This window comes from Brachycentrus maculatus, unplaced genomic scaffold (genome assembly GCF_059751285.1).
Source record: "Brachycentrus maculatus isolate JH-2025_06_01 unplaced genomic scaffold, ASM5975128v1 h1tg000201l, whole genome shotgun sequence".
Lineage (NCBI taxonomy): Eukaryota > Metazoa > Arthropoda > Insecta > Trichoptera > Brachycentridae > Brachycentrus > Brachycentrus maculatus.
Genome location: NW_028280952.1, coordinates 152,750 through 170,393, shown reverse-complemented (window position 1 = coordinate 170,393; position 17,644 = coordinate 152,750). Strand labels below are relative to the sequence as shown.

Genomic DNA, 17,644 nt, shown 5'->3' with positions numbered 1-17,644 from the left:
TTTACTATCGTCGCATTATCTTCATTTTACTATCGATACAGACTAGCGAAATTCATCCTTCAACGTTCCAAGGAAACAACTCTAAAATTTAGACTTAGCTTCACATACGGTGTTTGAAATACGTGTCACAATACATTTTAGGAAATAGTAGTATTTAGGTACCAAGTAAATCTTAAATTAAAAATAGATAGTAGGTACCTTTTTTTAAAATAAGGTAGGCATTTTAATGCATAAAATATTTTTTATCACTGTCGTCAAACTTAATATGTTTTTGATTTCTTTAGTATGTATGGTAATACGACTAATTATTGTCAATCAATAATATTTTGGCCGTGAAAATCAACGTGACTAATCGAAGGAAGACATTTAGATTTTTTTTTTCCTATATACAAAATCCAGTTAAAATAAAATAATTATAAGTTGTATTAGTTTGAAACTAGATCTGTCTCACACTGAGGTTTTTAACGGGTAAAATCGTATAGGATATTTAAGTAACTAATAATTAAGTGATCTAAATATATATATAACATTATTTTATTATTTAACAGTAATCGGGGGGGCAATAAATGTTTTTTTTTTTTTTTATAAGCATAATATAATCGGATAAAAGACAGAACAGTTGAAACTTCATCTCTATGGCTAATGACTATGGAAATCTGGATATTTATAGGGCTTACGACTGATTAAATATAGGCTGATTTAAAACATTGTTTTATAAACCAGCCAACGACTGGTCGTAAGCCCTGTAAATACCCTGACTTCCATATTCTTCATCTATGTTGAGATGACAAAATGTAAAAATGATTCCCCTAGAAACCCAGATTTATGAACAAGGGTTTGGACACATCCAAAATGCTGTGAGTTGAAACTTTTATGATTTGTTTGTTCTTCTCTCGTATTACAGTCAATATAATTATAGTAAGATAAATTATTTGAAAGAAATAAATATGCCTTAAACTATTTTAAACTACGCTATCCATCCCTACTTTACAGCCTACTTAACGATTAAAATATTTTGACACATGGCATCCTCTCATAGCGACTAAACACAACAAGATAAATGAATTCAATTTAAGTTTCCATTCTAACACTTTCCCCACTTCCTTCCATATCTCACTTTCATTTTCTGAATTCGTTTCACCCCAAATGTAATATATTAATAAGCTACAAAATATGACTTTTTAGTGGCAGTTAGTAATTCTGTTAGGCCCATTGATCCGTGACCGCCGCGGGGACTCGGTTTTTATACCCGCTTCATATTTTTTCCAACGTCTTAACCCTTCCGAGCCCTTAATGGATTTTTAAGGTTACTTTCAATTAATTTGAATAGGCGCCCGACTTTTTACGCGCGCTTTGAAAAAACACCCGCACTTTGTTCTCCGTTTTTTATCTACCACGAATTACATTTTTATTTTTGTCCTGTCATCCCGAGACGTGAGACATATGCTCGACGGCCGGTCTCTTTACTTCCTATCATTTGTATTAATTAAAAACGAATCATCGTGGATTGTAGGTCCTTCAATAACTGCCCTCCTGTAACCTTTACAATGTATAAAGTAAAGGGAGAAGACACAAGGCGAGATGTCTGTATCGCAATTGTAAAGGCAACTGTTAAAGGTTTTTTCGGTTTATCATTTGTCGCTGGGAGTCCGTATCCTTTATATAAATAAAAGATCTCCGTGAACGTGATTTCTTGGTCCATAATCTATGACTGAGCTTTTAAACTGTAAAATAATATAAGCATTTTCATAAAATTTACTTTTAGTCGTGATTTCATTGAAATTTGACATACATTTATTCAATATCCACACAAACAATCTATAAAGCACCAATAACTTCTTATTAATAACCTCAAGGGATTCATACACATAACCTGTGTATAGTTATACAGACTGGTTAAGTACTGGTATGCAATCCTAAGTGCCCTTTGACATTACCGTTATTCTCCTTTTCCTACCCACGTTTTTTTCTTCCGACCCCTCTCCCATGTCCTTTTCCCTGAGCTCCTTCACTTAACTCATCTGTATTCCATGCCTACATCCTAGAATCTTGGGCACTGTTAGCGCAGCGTTGGACCGATACAGTCCCCTATGCATGAGTGCGGATATGAGTCCAAAAAGGCATTAATATCCTATTTAAAGAAAAAAGTCTTTGTAATTACAAAATTTGTATTCCTTGCTATTATTAATACAAGTATTTATAATTTTGTGTTAATTTCGTGGATGCCGAAAAAAACGTTGACCTATTCGTATCACAAAAAAATCTGTAACAATCGTTATGAAAGGACGTCCTGTAGAACTTCCAGTTCAAACACTAAAAAGCTTTGATGAACCCTCAACCCTTCGCCATGAGGGAAGAAGCGCCCCTCGTACGTACATTAGACACATGTGTAATATGGCCGGTATCTACATACTTAAACGTATGATATTACTGTCCGTTCCCACAGTCCATCGTATGGAAATCAGCCCTTCCTCGTATCACTTTTTTAGGCCACAAAAAACCTCGAAAGGGCTCTAAGATAAATAATAATAAAAGCAGTAGACTGACCATGGTGTTTCCCATGGAAGTAGGACAGTGGGATAGTAGGCTGTGCGCTGGATGTGCAGTACACCACCTTGCCTCCCTGCGCACCCTTCGGAAATCAGTTTATTTTTTAAGGGAGATTTTTTATTCATCGCATGACGGACATTCCGGAATACTTTAGAACAGGAAACGGATATTAAAAGTGGTGTTAGTAAACTTTTACATGTATTATTTTTTTCTATCTCAACATAGATGAAGAAGAATATGGAAGTCTGGGCATTTACGGGGCTTACCACCGTCATAGACTGATTAAAGTGACTGATCACTTTACACACACGTAACATTCACCAATTCTACACATGATGGACAACCACACTATTACATTTTCGATAACTTTCATATATAAAATGCCTAGACTTCCATATTCTTCTTCGTCTATGTTAAGATGTCAAAAATAATAACTCTTAATTGGATGTAATCCAAATTTGTGAACAACTTTCTGGACACACTCAAAATGTTGTAAACTTTGACATATATTTATCAGACTTTTTTTATAAAAAATACATTTGTTATGATAAGTCAATATTGAATATCGGTTTCTTATTTTCATGATGGTTGGCGACCTTTAACGTGAAGAGGCATAATAAGAAATAAATCAAGCATAAGCTAATATTTTATATTTATGTTTTACTTCGTAAATACCACTATTCCTTAAAATCTATCGTGACACGTGTTTCGATGCATTCCGCATAATTTACCAAAAATAGATATATATTACAACAAAGTGACTGCCGAATCAATTAATTATAATATTTCATATCCTGTAATCTTTACAATGTCCACCTCCGTAGTGTAGTTAGTGGTCAGCGCGCTAGGCTACCGTGTTGGAGGACCCTGGTTCGATTCCCAGGGGGGTCAAAATAAATATGGGTTATTTGCAATCTCAAAATTGTTTAATATCACCTTGGACAAGAAGCACAGGGATGAGATAACCTTGCCTTCGTGTACTTAACGATCAAGATAACACCGCATCGCTACGATGCAGTGCCCTATGGCACCTTGGATGCGGATAAGGGTTAAAAAAAACTTCACAATGACATGATATACAATGCCCTAACTGCATATCATGACATCTTTTTCTTGGGTCCTCTTCATTTTCATTCTGAACTCTCTGGTTACTTCCCATGTTTTTCTTGATTTTCATCAATTAACAGTACACATTACAGTTAGTATTCACTACTGTAATAATGTTACCATTCAACTCGTAAGATATAATTTCAGATAGGATAGTGCAGCATCGGTGATGTGACAGACAGGTGGTTTAATTAGTATTATAATTAATAGTTATAAATAGTAATCCTATTATAAGTGCCGGAAAGTGATGCGTTCTCCACAGTACGACTGGCGTTATATTTAATGGGCAATAGTTAATGTTCCCGGTCATATTGAGTGTCCATTAAATAAAACAAATAAAACAATGTACAGCACCAATAGTGCCGTCTGACACCTGACGGGACTCGAACGCCATACACATTTATGGTGCTTCCAATTTCTCGTTCTACCGTCTCCCTTGTACCTTAATAGTTACACAGGAAAGAATGAGAAAACATATTCGAAATTTGTTTGATTTTACGTTTTACACGACATTACTATTTGAAAAAATAGGTATGCGGACAGGAAGCGTAATATAGTCGATCCAACAAAGCATGAATCCTGATGTGTATAAAAATATATGAATATTAAAAAATCACGGTGATTTAGGAAAAATATACTTGTATTTAATATGTTTGTATATTAAAAATAAAGCTCATTATTTTGATCCCAGTATGTATAGATGAATCCTTAACAGTTATTATAAACATTTTATACATAAAATCAAAACTTCTCCTTTCGAGGTAGATTTTTGTTCTTAACTCTTAATACTCTGCCTCCGTAATATAATAATAATTATTAAAATCTTGGATGATTAATATAGCGCCTCAAAGGGGCGTAGTTAGTGGTCAACGCGATATGCTACTGTAGTTGAGGTTCCGGGTTCAATTCCCCGGGAGGGTAAAAAAACATAAAATGTTTACTTGGTGTAGCATCGGTAATATGTTCATTTGTTTTTATCGGCTATAATGTTTATTTTTCACTTGAATGTTAATTAATATGACCCTAGACTTATCGTTAAATACACGATGATCACCTTTTCATCGTGTATTTAACGATAAGGATAACACTGCTTGTATGAAATGCAATGATCTAAAAATATTTAAAAAAACTGCTTATATACACTTTGGTGCGGATAAGGTTAGATATAAATATTATAAGAAGTATGTCAATTACATATTTTTTCACTCACCAGTTGAAGTAAAATATTTCACTTTTGAAAGTCGTTTTTTTAGGATTATCTAGGATCATCTGTTTAAACTAACCTGTCCCAAGAACTAACCGCAATTAGTTATGTACCGAATAAAAGAAAACATATGTTTCGATTATTTATACATAGGTACATATTATTAAAAGGTTTTTTTTTTAAATATGTGTAGCCGATGCGGGTTTATGTGGCTCGACTATACTCATGTCCACCAGTCCACCCTAAGGTCAGATGTGTGTGACCTCTTTTTATTATTATTTATATTTCCATTTCCTTAAATAAATTATCGTCTGCGCAAGTCAGTCATCCCTTACAAGGGAAACTATCCCTTAAACATTGTTAACGAACAGTTCACTTTGGAGATGAGGCGCCTTGATAATGCATTTCAACCCTTTCGAATATTTGTTTGTTTTGTTATGTTGTTTTACAATGAAATGCGGAAGATGGGATCAGGAAAGGGTTATCATTCTTCTTCCTGGTTAGTAATCACACGGCAGAGTGGAATTAGGGTCGTCCAGTTTCATTATTCAGTTTAAAATATTGTATCATGTTAATCAAACATCGAATTTAAATTTAAACCAACAAAAGAACTTGAGAGAAAAATATTTTGCCTACATAATACATTTTTTTGTAAATACAATGTATAAGATTTCATTACTTATTTTACAATCGGTTTTGGCAAATCTCTTGGCATCTTCAGTTTAGTATCTATTCATAAGACAAGGATTTGTCTTTGGAGACCAGTTGGAAAAAAATTTAAAATTGTAATGTAGTATAAAACAATGTTTGTGTTTATTTTCATAAAGTTTTATAATACAGACTGCTACTAAACTTTTAATTTTTTTAGTTCTAAATATCTTCGATAATAAATATCCGATATGGATAATTTTTCATTCAAAAATTCTATGACATAAAAAATTTAAATTCGAACTTTGAATATTAAAATTTACCGCATTTAAATATATTTTAAAAAATGAATCCAATCCGACTCTGCGCGATACCCACCTGCGATGTTCACCGTCCTATAAAAACTTTAGGGGGTAAAACTACCCATTCCCCGTTCTCCGTTCCCCATTCCCCTCACCCCTGTTGTTTCACCATTGATGTTTACAATACAGAATTCTCGATCTTCATTTCTCTAACTTTATTTAAAATAAACTAGTTCTTAATGTAGACAAATATGTATTTAATAAAATAAAAAAAGTATTTGTACTTACTTGTGTGAAGGCCACCTGTCTCACCCTGTTTCTCGAAAGTTTGATTTATAATTCGAAAAAATATAAAACAAAACTACCACAACCTGACTCAAACTCATCAAAATTATGTGTGAACATTCGTTTGAAAATGCTATAGCTAGGCGAAACAATTGTCACAAAATTTATTTTTATGTTTTTTTTTTTAATAATAAAATACAACTTAGTAAACTCAAAAAAATTGTGTTTGATTTAACACTTCATACGTAAAGATAAATAAAATGTGTGAACATTATTGATAACTTGCAGTATGGTAGATATATAGAGCAAAACGAATTGATTTATTGTGATATCGTACGTTTATTATCCCCTAAGAGGTCGATGACTTGCCAGGTATCTATTGACCGTCCATCAGAATATGGCTCCTTGCAGACTGCTCCCTGCGCCCTGCGCCCTGCACCCTATCTAGATCAACAAACCCTTCAGTCGCATCCTCTACAATGGCCTATCCAACCTTTTACATTCCCTGGGCCGAGGATGTTGAGGGCTACATAAAAACACTAACACTGCTAACCATAGCTGATTGTTAAAAAATCATAGAATATGTTTAATAAAAAAAAAACCTTTTAGGTCTCACTCCTGTACTCTACACATATCTAGTTAAAATCATCATATAAAGCTCAACACCAATACGGTGTGTCAAAACCGATAGCGAACACAGTCGCCAACCGTTCTGTCGAGATTTGCAATGATAATTAATACCTATACGTGTGCATAATTATGAATTATTTCTGATGTTTTAGCTTTTCTATTGGCTGATTCAATATTGACGTCACATAACGCATTAATAGATAAACGTTATTGTGTCGAAAATATTGGATGACAATTATTAATAAAAACAGGTTTTTTTTTTAAAGAATGGTTTCGTGAAATAGTATTTTTTTACATAGATTATTTTTAATCCTGTGCAAGTGATGTAAGTTAAGAAACCCAAGTTAAGGAAATCGGTACTTTGTAGGAAAAGAAAAAGAGGGGTAAAAGTAGATACTGTAGGAGTGGAAAAAGAAATAGCAGCAACGGCTGAGTCACTCGAGATAGCATACCCTACTTGTACTAGCTTGCGTAAATTGTACAATACGAGTCTCTTGAAGATAAAATGAAAAGAATGTTTAAATTTCGTTGTGCATGCAAAAAATACTAAATATTATTATTTTATCATTTAAAAAAGTTAACTAACTAACTAACTAACCATCACGCGATCATCAGAGAGAATAGAGCGCCACACCACTCTGTCCTTGCACACACTCTTCGCCTCGTCCACGTTCATGCATCTCCTCATACATACCCGCCGATTGTTACGACTCCTAACCTGACCACTTTCAAGTATTTGGCATACCTGATCGTGCCATGTTTTTCTCGGTCTTACTCTGCTTCTTTTCCCGCTAACATTCGCCTCATAAATTTGTTTTACCGTTCTTTCCTCACTCATTCGTTCTACATGTCCAAACCATCTCAACATACCTTTCTTAATTTTATCGATAATGCTTATCTCAGCTTTGCATTCCTTCCTTATTTCACTATTCGTACATCTATCATACATCGTTTTGTCGCACATTCTTCTGAGAGATCGCATTTCGACTGCATTCAGTCTACTTTCATCCTTCTTTTGCCAACTCCATGTTTCACTTCCATACATCAGAGTTGGAACCAGGACTCCGTTGTGCACTGCCAGTTTAGTTTTTATTTAAAAAAGTTAATATGATTAATTATATCGAAAGCTTGTATAATTGAAATAAAGATGCGCTGCCGATATAGTATACATATGTACTCGTACGAGTACGCGTTGTGCAAAGCTCACTCCCCGTCCCCAGTTACTTATGCAAATACCACCGCAATGTTTGATGATACCTGCCACACCCAGAAACATCCTAATTACCTCCGACCCATTGTGCCCCTGCCATCATTTGAATAATTATCCTTTCTATAGCGTTTCGTCCTTTTATTTCTTTAAAATCCTTCTGTTTATATTCATCTCGGGTTGAGTTAGAATTTGATTAGCGCTCTCGGCGTGTGAAGATGACTTATCCGCATTGTTTAGAAGCTAAACACCAGGAGACCAGACGCGCAGGGGATGTAAGAAGAATGGTAATGAGCGTGTAATCACCTCCTGATACATCCTACTCCACGGCGATGGATGCTTGAATATGATACCGAGTATCCGCAACGTGAATGCAAAGATCTTTATAAAAATTCTAAAAGATTTCATAGCATTGTAAGTATGAACGTGCATAAATACAAGAAATGTCTCACGTTAAAACAATCAATTTCTGTGAATTTTGAACTATACATTGATGCGCTGAATATAAAATATTTATGAAAATCATATCATAAATAGAAATAAGACATCTTCCCCTCTAACAGTATAATGTGAATTAACCAAATAAAAGAGTTCTTACTTCTTTTCCTACGTGTAAAGTAATAAATTTAGCAGCAAATTCTCGTTTATCTATAATTTATATAATTTTAAGAAAAATATATTAAAATCACCTTGAAGATTGCCAACCTTCAGCGTGAATTTGCACAGTTATACTTATAAAAGGAGTGCGAATATTACTACGGAAAATAAAACTAACAAGTAATTATGTTAAACATTATTTTTAATTCAACGCAATATCAACATTTTACACACATTTTAATTGTTATTTATTTCATTATTTGACTTTTACTTGTACAATGCTGTTATTTATTAAAATCTATTATGACGCGTGCTTCGATTCATTCAACATTGGTATTTATCGAATAAAGGTTAAATAAAAATAGATATTTATAATACCACAAAGTGACTGCCAAATCGATAAATGATTTTTTGGGTGGAGTAAATATCCTCCCTCCAACGTTTCGGCTACCTTAACTGGGACATTTTTCAAGGTACAAATTTGCATTAATAGTTGGAATATTGATATCCTCGTGTATATCAATATTCACTTAGATATACTCTGTGATGTGTGTACATACAATTTCAACATGTTGATTAATATCCGCGTTTAAACAATGTTAATGGTATTTATTTTATTACTTAAATATGAACATTTGCATTAATTTTTGTTTCTACTTTAAATCGTTACCTGAATACTAAGTTCTAAGCAAGAGACGGTAGACAGTAGCTAGTGGTAGGTCGAGGACTCGAGGAAGCCCTTAAGCTAAGGGCACCAAACTAATATTTTGCATAAATTATGATCTGCATTCTTCGTGACGCATGACCCTCGCAACAAAGGGATACTCGCCCTATTGATCTTCTCACACTTTGCGGCGAAAGAAACTGTTTTGCATGCAGTTTTTTTGGCGATTTTTTCGGCTTTAGACCTCGGGAAGTTTCGCGCCGGGTTAATCCCGATTACTTATGCATATGAGCGGAGACTTCTCATTGTCTGTCGCCCGGGAACAGAATAATTAAAGAAGAATAATAGACAAATAGTTAGTACCGATGTAGTCAGAGGATGATTAGAAAAAAATCCTTTCTTTCGTGCACTGCATACTAGTAGGTACACTGCAGTTCGACTTTTTTTTATGGGTTTCTGGTAATTGTGCAGAGTATGGGAAAGTGACGGTTCAGAAGGGTTTTTTTGTTTTTTGCCATAGAACATTTGCATACCTTCTTCGCCATTTATTTCGGCTTACTTTTTTATGGTTAGGAATCTTCTCGATGGGAAAGCCTCGCGTGTCCTGGCATACGGCAAATTATAATTAAGCGTCTGGATTTTTTTCGCGAACCTTTTTTTAATGATAGCCTTTATTCTTCTTTAATTTTTTTCACGTCTCGGGATGAGAAACGTAACGACTTTGGAAATGCAGTATTCGGCAGACCTAATTTTATGCAACGAGAGAAACAAAAAAAGTTATTTAAGAATATGAAATAAGTGATCGAGGATCAAATCATTACGATTGAGTAAATTTGATAATTTCACACACACTTTTATTTAATCAAATGGGATTGATATACAAAAAGAGACAAATACATTTTTTTTCAAACAACAATAATTTAAACTGTGTTTAGAGAAGAATATTTATTTTCTATTTTTTTTTGCTACAAGATTTTACAATTGATAAACCATTTTAAAGTACCCGAAGATAAACTGTTTAAATATTATAATTTATATTTGAAGCACTAAATTTGTGATTTTACATTTTATAATTAAAATGTAACTTTGTTTCAAAATCACAATAAATATTTTTATAACTTCATTATAATGTCTACCGATTTCGAAGCTAACCGCTTCTTTATCAAGACTTATCAGTATTAATAAAGAAGTTACATTTTAATTATATTATATTTTAATTATGTTTAAATTATACTTTATGGAGACATCGTTTTATTTTGTTTTAAGTATTATTTTAGGTATAGTGAAGAAAAAGTAATAAAAATATCAAGACATTAAAATATAACTAAAAGCATGTGATTAAAAAATAAAAAGTTCACCGATAATACAACACTCACAATTTGGTGATCCGATGAATTTCAACCCCTTTATCGACAAAAACTTACTTATTATGGAAGGGGTCTGCAGTGATTTATTAACCCATACTTGTCTATCGATAAAGATGAACCCCAAACCGATTAGAATCTATTTTATAAACATTTAAAAACGTCATTCGACAGGTGTTTTGATTCAAATCACTTTCGATTTCCATGGAATGAAAATCATCCTTTAAAATCGATGTTTTAAAATAATACTTTACAAAAAAATTGATTTATTATATTTTGAGTCTTAGAGTTTATTGTATATTTTGATGAAATATTTTCATGCTACGACACACAGCTCAAATTTTGTTCCCTTAACTGTTTAAAGACGCTACCCTTGAAATTTCATACATTATAAGTATAATAGTACATTAAATGCAGTATTGTAACAAATTAAAATCTAACGTAGGAAAGTTCCAAATTTCGAATACAAGAGTGGAACATATTTGATGGGATGCAGATAACGCCATTGAAGACTCCGTTAAATGGTAAAGAAAAAGGAAGAGGAATAGTAAGTAGGAAAAGGAGATAAGCACCCATGGTGAGGGCACTCGGAGTTGCACAGACTGGCTTTTTCAATTTGAGCAATGACAATTATTCATTTAAATATTAACGCGTGTAAATATTCCGTTTAAAATGCATAAATTAATACACATTTTACTGCCTAAATTAAAACTTTTTGTTACATCGCAATAATATATGCCTGAATACCAAAGTAAACCTTTCTTATCTCACGCCAAAAAAAAAAAACAATAAAAAGATCATTACGTTCCTTGTTTCCCACGAAAAGTATCATCACATGTTGCGTACTTATAGATAAAAAATATAAAAATATAAAAAACACCCCACTTCTAATAACACCCTCTAAGATTTATACATTTTTTCTACCCTCCCGGTAGTGTAGCCTTCAAATTGAGCGCGGCCGAAAAAACGTATTCGTAATTAGTTTTTTAGGGTTGCGCGTTTTTTGACCGATGTTACCTGAATAAAAAATACAGGTGGTTTGTCCAGATCCAGATCCAACCCTTCCCGGTTGGTATTCAAATGACGGAGACCGCGCGGTTTTTTCGATGACTGTATTGTTTTTTCTGTATGGTATTTTAATATTCATGAAACGTTTTCGTCTGAAGACTTCATTGTTTATATTTTTTATCTAGTTTTTTTACTTACTCGAGAGATGGGTCTGGTGAGTATTGCGTGCTTTGGTAGGGAGAAACGTGAGAGATTTACTTATAAAACGTGAGAAGTTTTAAAAAAATACCTTCACTTTTGATTTCATATATTTGTTTTTATGGAAGAGTTTAGAGTTTTTTTTAAGTAAGCGGGTATTTTAATTTAATTTAATTTTGGAGTTGTTTTATAAAATAAATATTGTTTTTATTTATTATTTATCATTATTTTATATTCATCAGCAGATTTGACATATTATATAATCTGAGGTTTTTAAACATATTTAATGATTTTAGGTAAAAATAACAACATTCTATAATTTATTTTAAAAATACATTATAAAAACTGCAATAGATTTTTTGTATTTTATGTATTTGAATAGTTAAGTTTTTTTTTACATATATTACAATGCATTATTAACACGCATTAGCCGCGTTAGAATGTTCGTACTAATTTTTTTTTTAATATATAAAACACAGGCTTTGTTTTATTTATTTAGTTTTGTTTCTAACCCTTGGCCACACCCAATGATGCATAGGGTAGTAAATTTTTTGCGTTAAATACAAAAAGAAAAGGTGATCAGCCCTACGCTTCATACACCAGTCCAGTATAATAATGTAAAAAATGTATATGTCTAAAATCAATCATTATTTTGACATCCCTGGGAATCGAACCTGGGACCTCTAGTGCGGTAGTCAATCGTGGTGACCACTTAACTTTAGAGACGGGCAATTTTAATCGGACAAGTGTTATTTTTACGAAGTTTATTTTTTGAATTCGATAAATTTTGATTGTTTTAAATTTTTCCATTTTTTCTTGTATTATCTATACTTATGTAAGTGTATACTTGCTTATAATAATAGTAAAAATTTTAAAAATGTGTGTTAAAAAATACCCACATATAAAAAAAGCTTTAACTATATAAAACAAAATGTTGTTAGTAAAATTCGCTTCTGTGGTGTAATGGTTAGTGTGTTTAGCTACCGTGCTGGAGGTCCCGGGTTCGATTCCTAGGGGGTGGTAAAAATAAATATTAATTATATTACACACTTGTATTTACTTAATGTTACCCTGGACTGGTCCCTGAAACGCAGGAGTGAGATCACCTTGCCTTCATGTAAAACGATCGAGAAAACACTACATTAATACGATGCAGTGCCCTATATACCAATTATAAACCATTGGGTGCGGATAAGGGTTATAATGAATGAAATGTTATTAGTAATTGGTAAAAATTGGTTGGGAGAAATGTCATTTTTTATGTACTCGTATGTTTAAACAAAAAACTCTTGTTTAATCTACTTTAACTCACACACATAAATAGGGAAATTGGTGCATTGGGAACCGCAATGGATTGACAGCGTGCTATCTGAATCTTAAATAACTTCTCTCGCACAAGCGTACATACACATACACATCTCATTTCACTACATCTAACTGGGCATATTTTAAACATACGATTTACCGTTTTTTTTATTATTTTTTATAATACTTTTTACTTTGTTTTATGCACAAAAGCAAGGCGGGTTCTTAAATAAACCCGCCCTGCTTATTCCCCGAGGGTGCGGTTTAGCACAATAGTCACCCCAGACCTTTTTTTCTTTATGTAAACGTTCAAAACCTACCCCCAGATTTTTTTCACGAATTTAAAATTCGTCGGTTGGCTGAGAGGAGCGAAGGGAGCCGTTTTCTAACGAATAAACTGGAGTTTGGGGATGCAACCCCTTGCAACTTCTAACGGATATTTTACCTGCTTTACTATACAAAGGATGCAATTTTTTTGGCCCAACCCCTATGTCGAAATAAATTAAATAAATTTGCATTTTTGAATAACCGTTTTAATATATTATTTTCGGGATAAATTATTGTTTATCTGTTAGAATATACGATGATGACAATTTTTTTCTCAAACAATCTCATTACCCTTGAGCGCCCTTGGGGTAGTATTTTAAGAAAATGGCGCAATATATATTATCCAAATTTATTATTATTACCTATCTCATCGATGGACTCGTACATATTAGCTGTGAATAAGTTACGGGCATGCGACCCGAGTTCCCTTACTATTGCCGCTAATCATATTTTTATCTGTTTTGCACCCCTTTTCCTCCATTTCTTTTCCCATATAGCAGAAATGTGTTTTATCTTAGGCTTTTTCACTTACGTCAACAGCATCCTATCAAATTTATTCCACAGTGAATCGCGGGGCTACCTTAATATAATGACGATCAATTAAACACTGCGTCTATTCGGTGGGGTTCCCTATGCATCACCGGGTTCAGATAGGGACCATTAGAAGAAGAAATTGTTAAAAATCAGGAAAGGTGTAGGGATTAGGAATAGAAAAATATCATAATAATAATTCATGATTATTTTTTGACATCTCATCAAAGATGAAGAAGAATATGGAAGTCTGGGCATTGACGGGGCTGACGACCGTCATAGGCTGGTTTAATGATCCTTCCATATTCTTGTTCATCTTTGATGAGATGTCAAAAAATAATATGAAAATAACTCCTGTAATTGGAGATAATGCAGATTTTGTGAACAAGTATTTGGACACACTCAAAATGTTGTAAATAATTACATGAAATATTGGATTGTTTTTTTTTTAATGTCTATTACGTATTAGTAAAAAATAAGATAAAAATAAAACTATATTGTTAGCTATTAACTACATTACCTATTTAACAATGTGTTTACTAAGATTTCCACTGCCCACAGCAGCCCAATATTCCGAACCCCATCCGTTTATCAGACAGTGACTGGTTTGATTGAAGGGAGAAAATTGAAAAAAAAACTTTAATATCCCTCGTTATATATTTTATATGCAAATTCCTTTTGTGTTCGCCGACAATGCGCCAATTCTGGCCATATACCCCTCACACACACTCGCGCATGTGTGCCCTATTTTTTATAGGTACCCCCTCGTGTAAACAAATACACTCGCAGAATGCCTACAGACAATAGCCAAACCTTAAGGCATTCAATTTGATGTCGGGGGATTTTTTGCCACCGTAGGGATGTGAAAGAATCGAGGTTTTTTTCAATATCGATCCGAGACGTTAACCGGTTCAGAATGGGCTTTTTTCAAATTCCGGCACGTTCAATTTATGCAAATTTTAACGGATTTTGAGAGAACATCGAATAAAATTAAATGCTGTTCTTCGAAAATGTTACATGCATGTGTAACTGTAAGAGAAAGAAGACATATTTTCTTCAAATAAATTGAATAAAAATGTAATCAGTACTATATGTATGTAAAATTAGCATTATAATTTTGTTTTCAGTGGTAGTAACTACGGCGCCAAATAACGAAGCTGAACTCCAACTGTACAGAGTTTTGCAAAGGGCGAGTTTGCTGGCGTACTACGATACTCTACTAGAGATGGGTAATTATTGTAACTTTTTTATATAAGTATATCCAATACTTATTTTTTATCACGAATATAAATTACAAACTATAAATTAAGTCCTAAATTCAATAGCCCTCGGAGTCAGTGGACTTTGTGTGCATAATTTGCCATTACTGTAACTCTAGAGTATTATCTCTGATTCGAAGATGTGGGGCCAAGAATAAAAAAACCGTGAAAAGGCCTCTTTAGTCATGATATCAGATACACCCAATGAAAAAGGAGTGATTGCACAAAACGAAGGATCTTCAAACTAGGTGAAAAATGTTATTTCTCTTTTTTTTTAAATCGCTATTGCGTTTGATGTTAAGTTTCAAAATATATTTTATTTTTTCTTTTCTAGGCGGAGATGATGTCCAGCAGCTGTGTGATGCCGGAGAGGAAGAATTCTTAGAAATCATGGCTCTAGTAGGAATGGCCTCCAAACCGCTGCACGTTCGCCGCCTGCAGAAGGCGCTGCACGAGTGGGTGACCAACCCCGCCGCCTTCCAGCTGCCCCTGGCGCCCGCGGGGGCCCTGCACCCCGAGCCCCCCTTCCTGCCCTGCAGCCCCCGCCTGCTGGCGCTCCCCCCGCTGCACAGGGCGGCGGCCCCCAGCCCGGAGCAGCCTCGCCCCGTCTACAGCCCCTCGCCGGGCATACCCGAGAGCAGCTGCGGCTCCAACTCCTCGGCGCCCAACGCCAGCCCCGTCCACATAGTTACTACCAATCATTCCAAGATGTCGGTCACGCCGACGTCGACTACGAATAACGTAAACTCCCATAATTCGCGCTCGTACTCCCCCCAGCAGCCCGCGTGTCCCGCCTCGTCCAACTCGAGCCCTTCCTCGGTTCCTTGCTCCCCCGTCCAACTGACCCCCTGTCTCCTCGAATCCCAAATACAGAGACTGTCGTCCGCCGCGGAACGACTCAGCAGACACCTCCCTCAACTAGAGCCGAAGCCACAAAACGCGAAGAAGAAGATGTGCAAAGATCTGGAGGCGGTTATGATGATGCCGGACGATGACCCTAGAAGGATGGAGGAGATTAGAAAATACGCCGCTATTTATGGAAGATTCGACTGCAAAAGAAAGCCGGAGAAACCGCTTACCCTCCACGAGGTAAGTCGTAAATCTATCTTTAGAAATTTAATGTAAGTATCGAAACGATTCATTATAAATGTCCCTATTAGACTCGAACCAGTTAGTGGACTCACTGTACCATGCGTTATAATATTCCAAGCAGAATCCAAGACGAGAGTACTCGGATTGAATCAGCAAAGGGTTATCACACTTCTTCCTAGTTAGTAATCACACAACCGAGTGGAATTAGGTTAATATTATGTTATTCGAAAATTCAACCTCACAAACTGCGAATTTTAATGTAAAGCATCAAAAGATGAATAGAATTTATGTGCATTATTTATTTATTTATCTTTCAGTAAAATCTAATAAGCGATGTCTTAATTCCGCTGTCTTTGATTTTACCATCAAAATTTTAAATGTAATAATTTAGTCATTGATTGATAATAAGTTAAGTTTATTAGCCTTTATAGTTGTTAGAATAAAAAATGTAACTAAATTGTGCATAATCACTAAAAATAGTGCATTCACTGTAGTTGGGCGAATGGGTATATAGGTTCACAAGAAGTGTAATATGTTTTCGTTTGTATGATAAGAAAACGAAACATTTTTCAAATAATGAGCCGCTTAGGCTCATAGAAATAGTATGAAATTGAAGTATTTTTGTAAATAATAAAAACGCAAACATTTATCTTAATAATATTCCATAGATGTGAGGAGTGACGAGTGATTGTGTATATGGTGTGTACGTGTGTAGGTGTCGGTGAACGAGGCGGCCGCGCAGATGTGCCGCGCGGTGCCGGCGCTGCTGACGCGCCGCGACGAGCTGTTCCCTCTCGCGCGGCAGGTGGTGAGGCTGTCCGGCTTCCACTACTCCAAGGGACAATCTCAGTGAGTACCGCTCAGTACCCTCAAGTCATAGTGGGGTAATAACGCGCCAATTGTGTAGTGTTGATAACTTTGACTTTACTTCTTTTCGGTAAAAAAAAAACAAGTAAGCCTCTTGTTCGGTATCTCTTTATCTTCCTGATAATATAAAAGTCCCAAAGTAAACCTAAAGTTATCTTCATTACACAGAGAAAGTGGTATCTTCCCATTTAAATTCCAGCTTTGAACTAACTAGTAGTAACTTTCGCTGAAATCAACATCTCTCCCACAACTCGTGTACCCACTCATAGACTCCAAAAGATACTATATGAAATCTTGAATCTCAAGTGTTGCTTGGTTCATAAAATTTATCTACTTATCTCATTTTCTTAGCTTCGATTTGTTTTACTGTGACTTTCAACGATTTTTTTTAAATTTAACTTCTTATCAAAGTACATGTACATTGGCAGGACTGTTTTTACCCATTTTGCGCTTTTGTCAAAAATAAGTCTCGAAGCTTGCGAAATCGCGGCCGATATGA

The 17,644-nt window shown here is 34.6% G+C and overlaps 1 protein-coding gene across 1 annotated transcript in view; it reads left to right on the top strand.

Annotated features, from left to right (window-relative positions):
- Window positions 1-17,644, top strand: part of nab (NGFI-A-binding protein homolog) — a 40,094-nt gene that overhangs the window by 17,742 nt on the left and 4,708 nt on the right. The window contains exons 2-4 of the mRNA XM_088263593.1: window positions 15,055-15,156; window positions 15,521-16,275; window positions 16,994-17,127. Coding sequence (XP_088119719.1) covers window positions 15,055-15,156; window positions 15,521-16,275; window positions 16,994-17,127 — 991 coding nt within the window. The remainder of the gene's footprint in view (window positions 1-15,054; window positions 15,157-15,520; window positions 16,276-16,993; window positions 17,128-17,644) is intronic.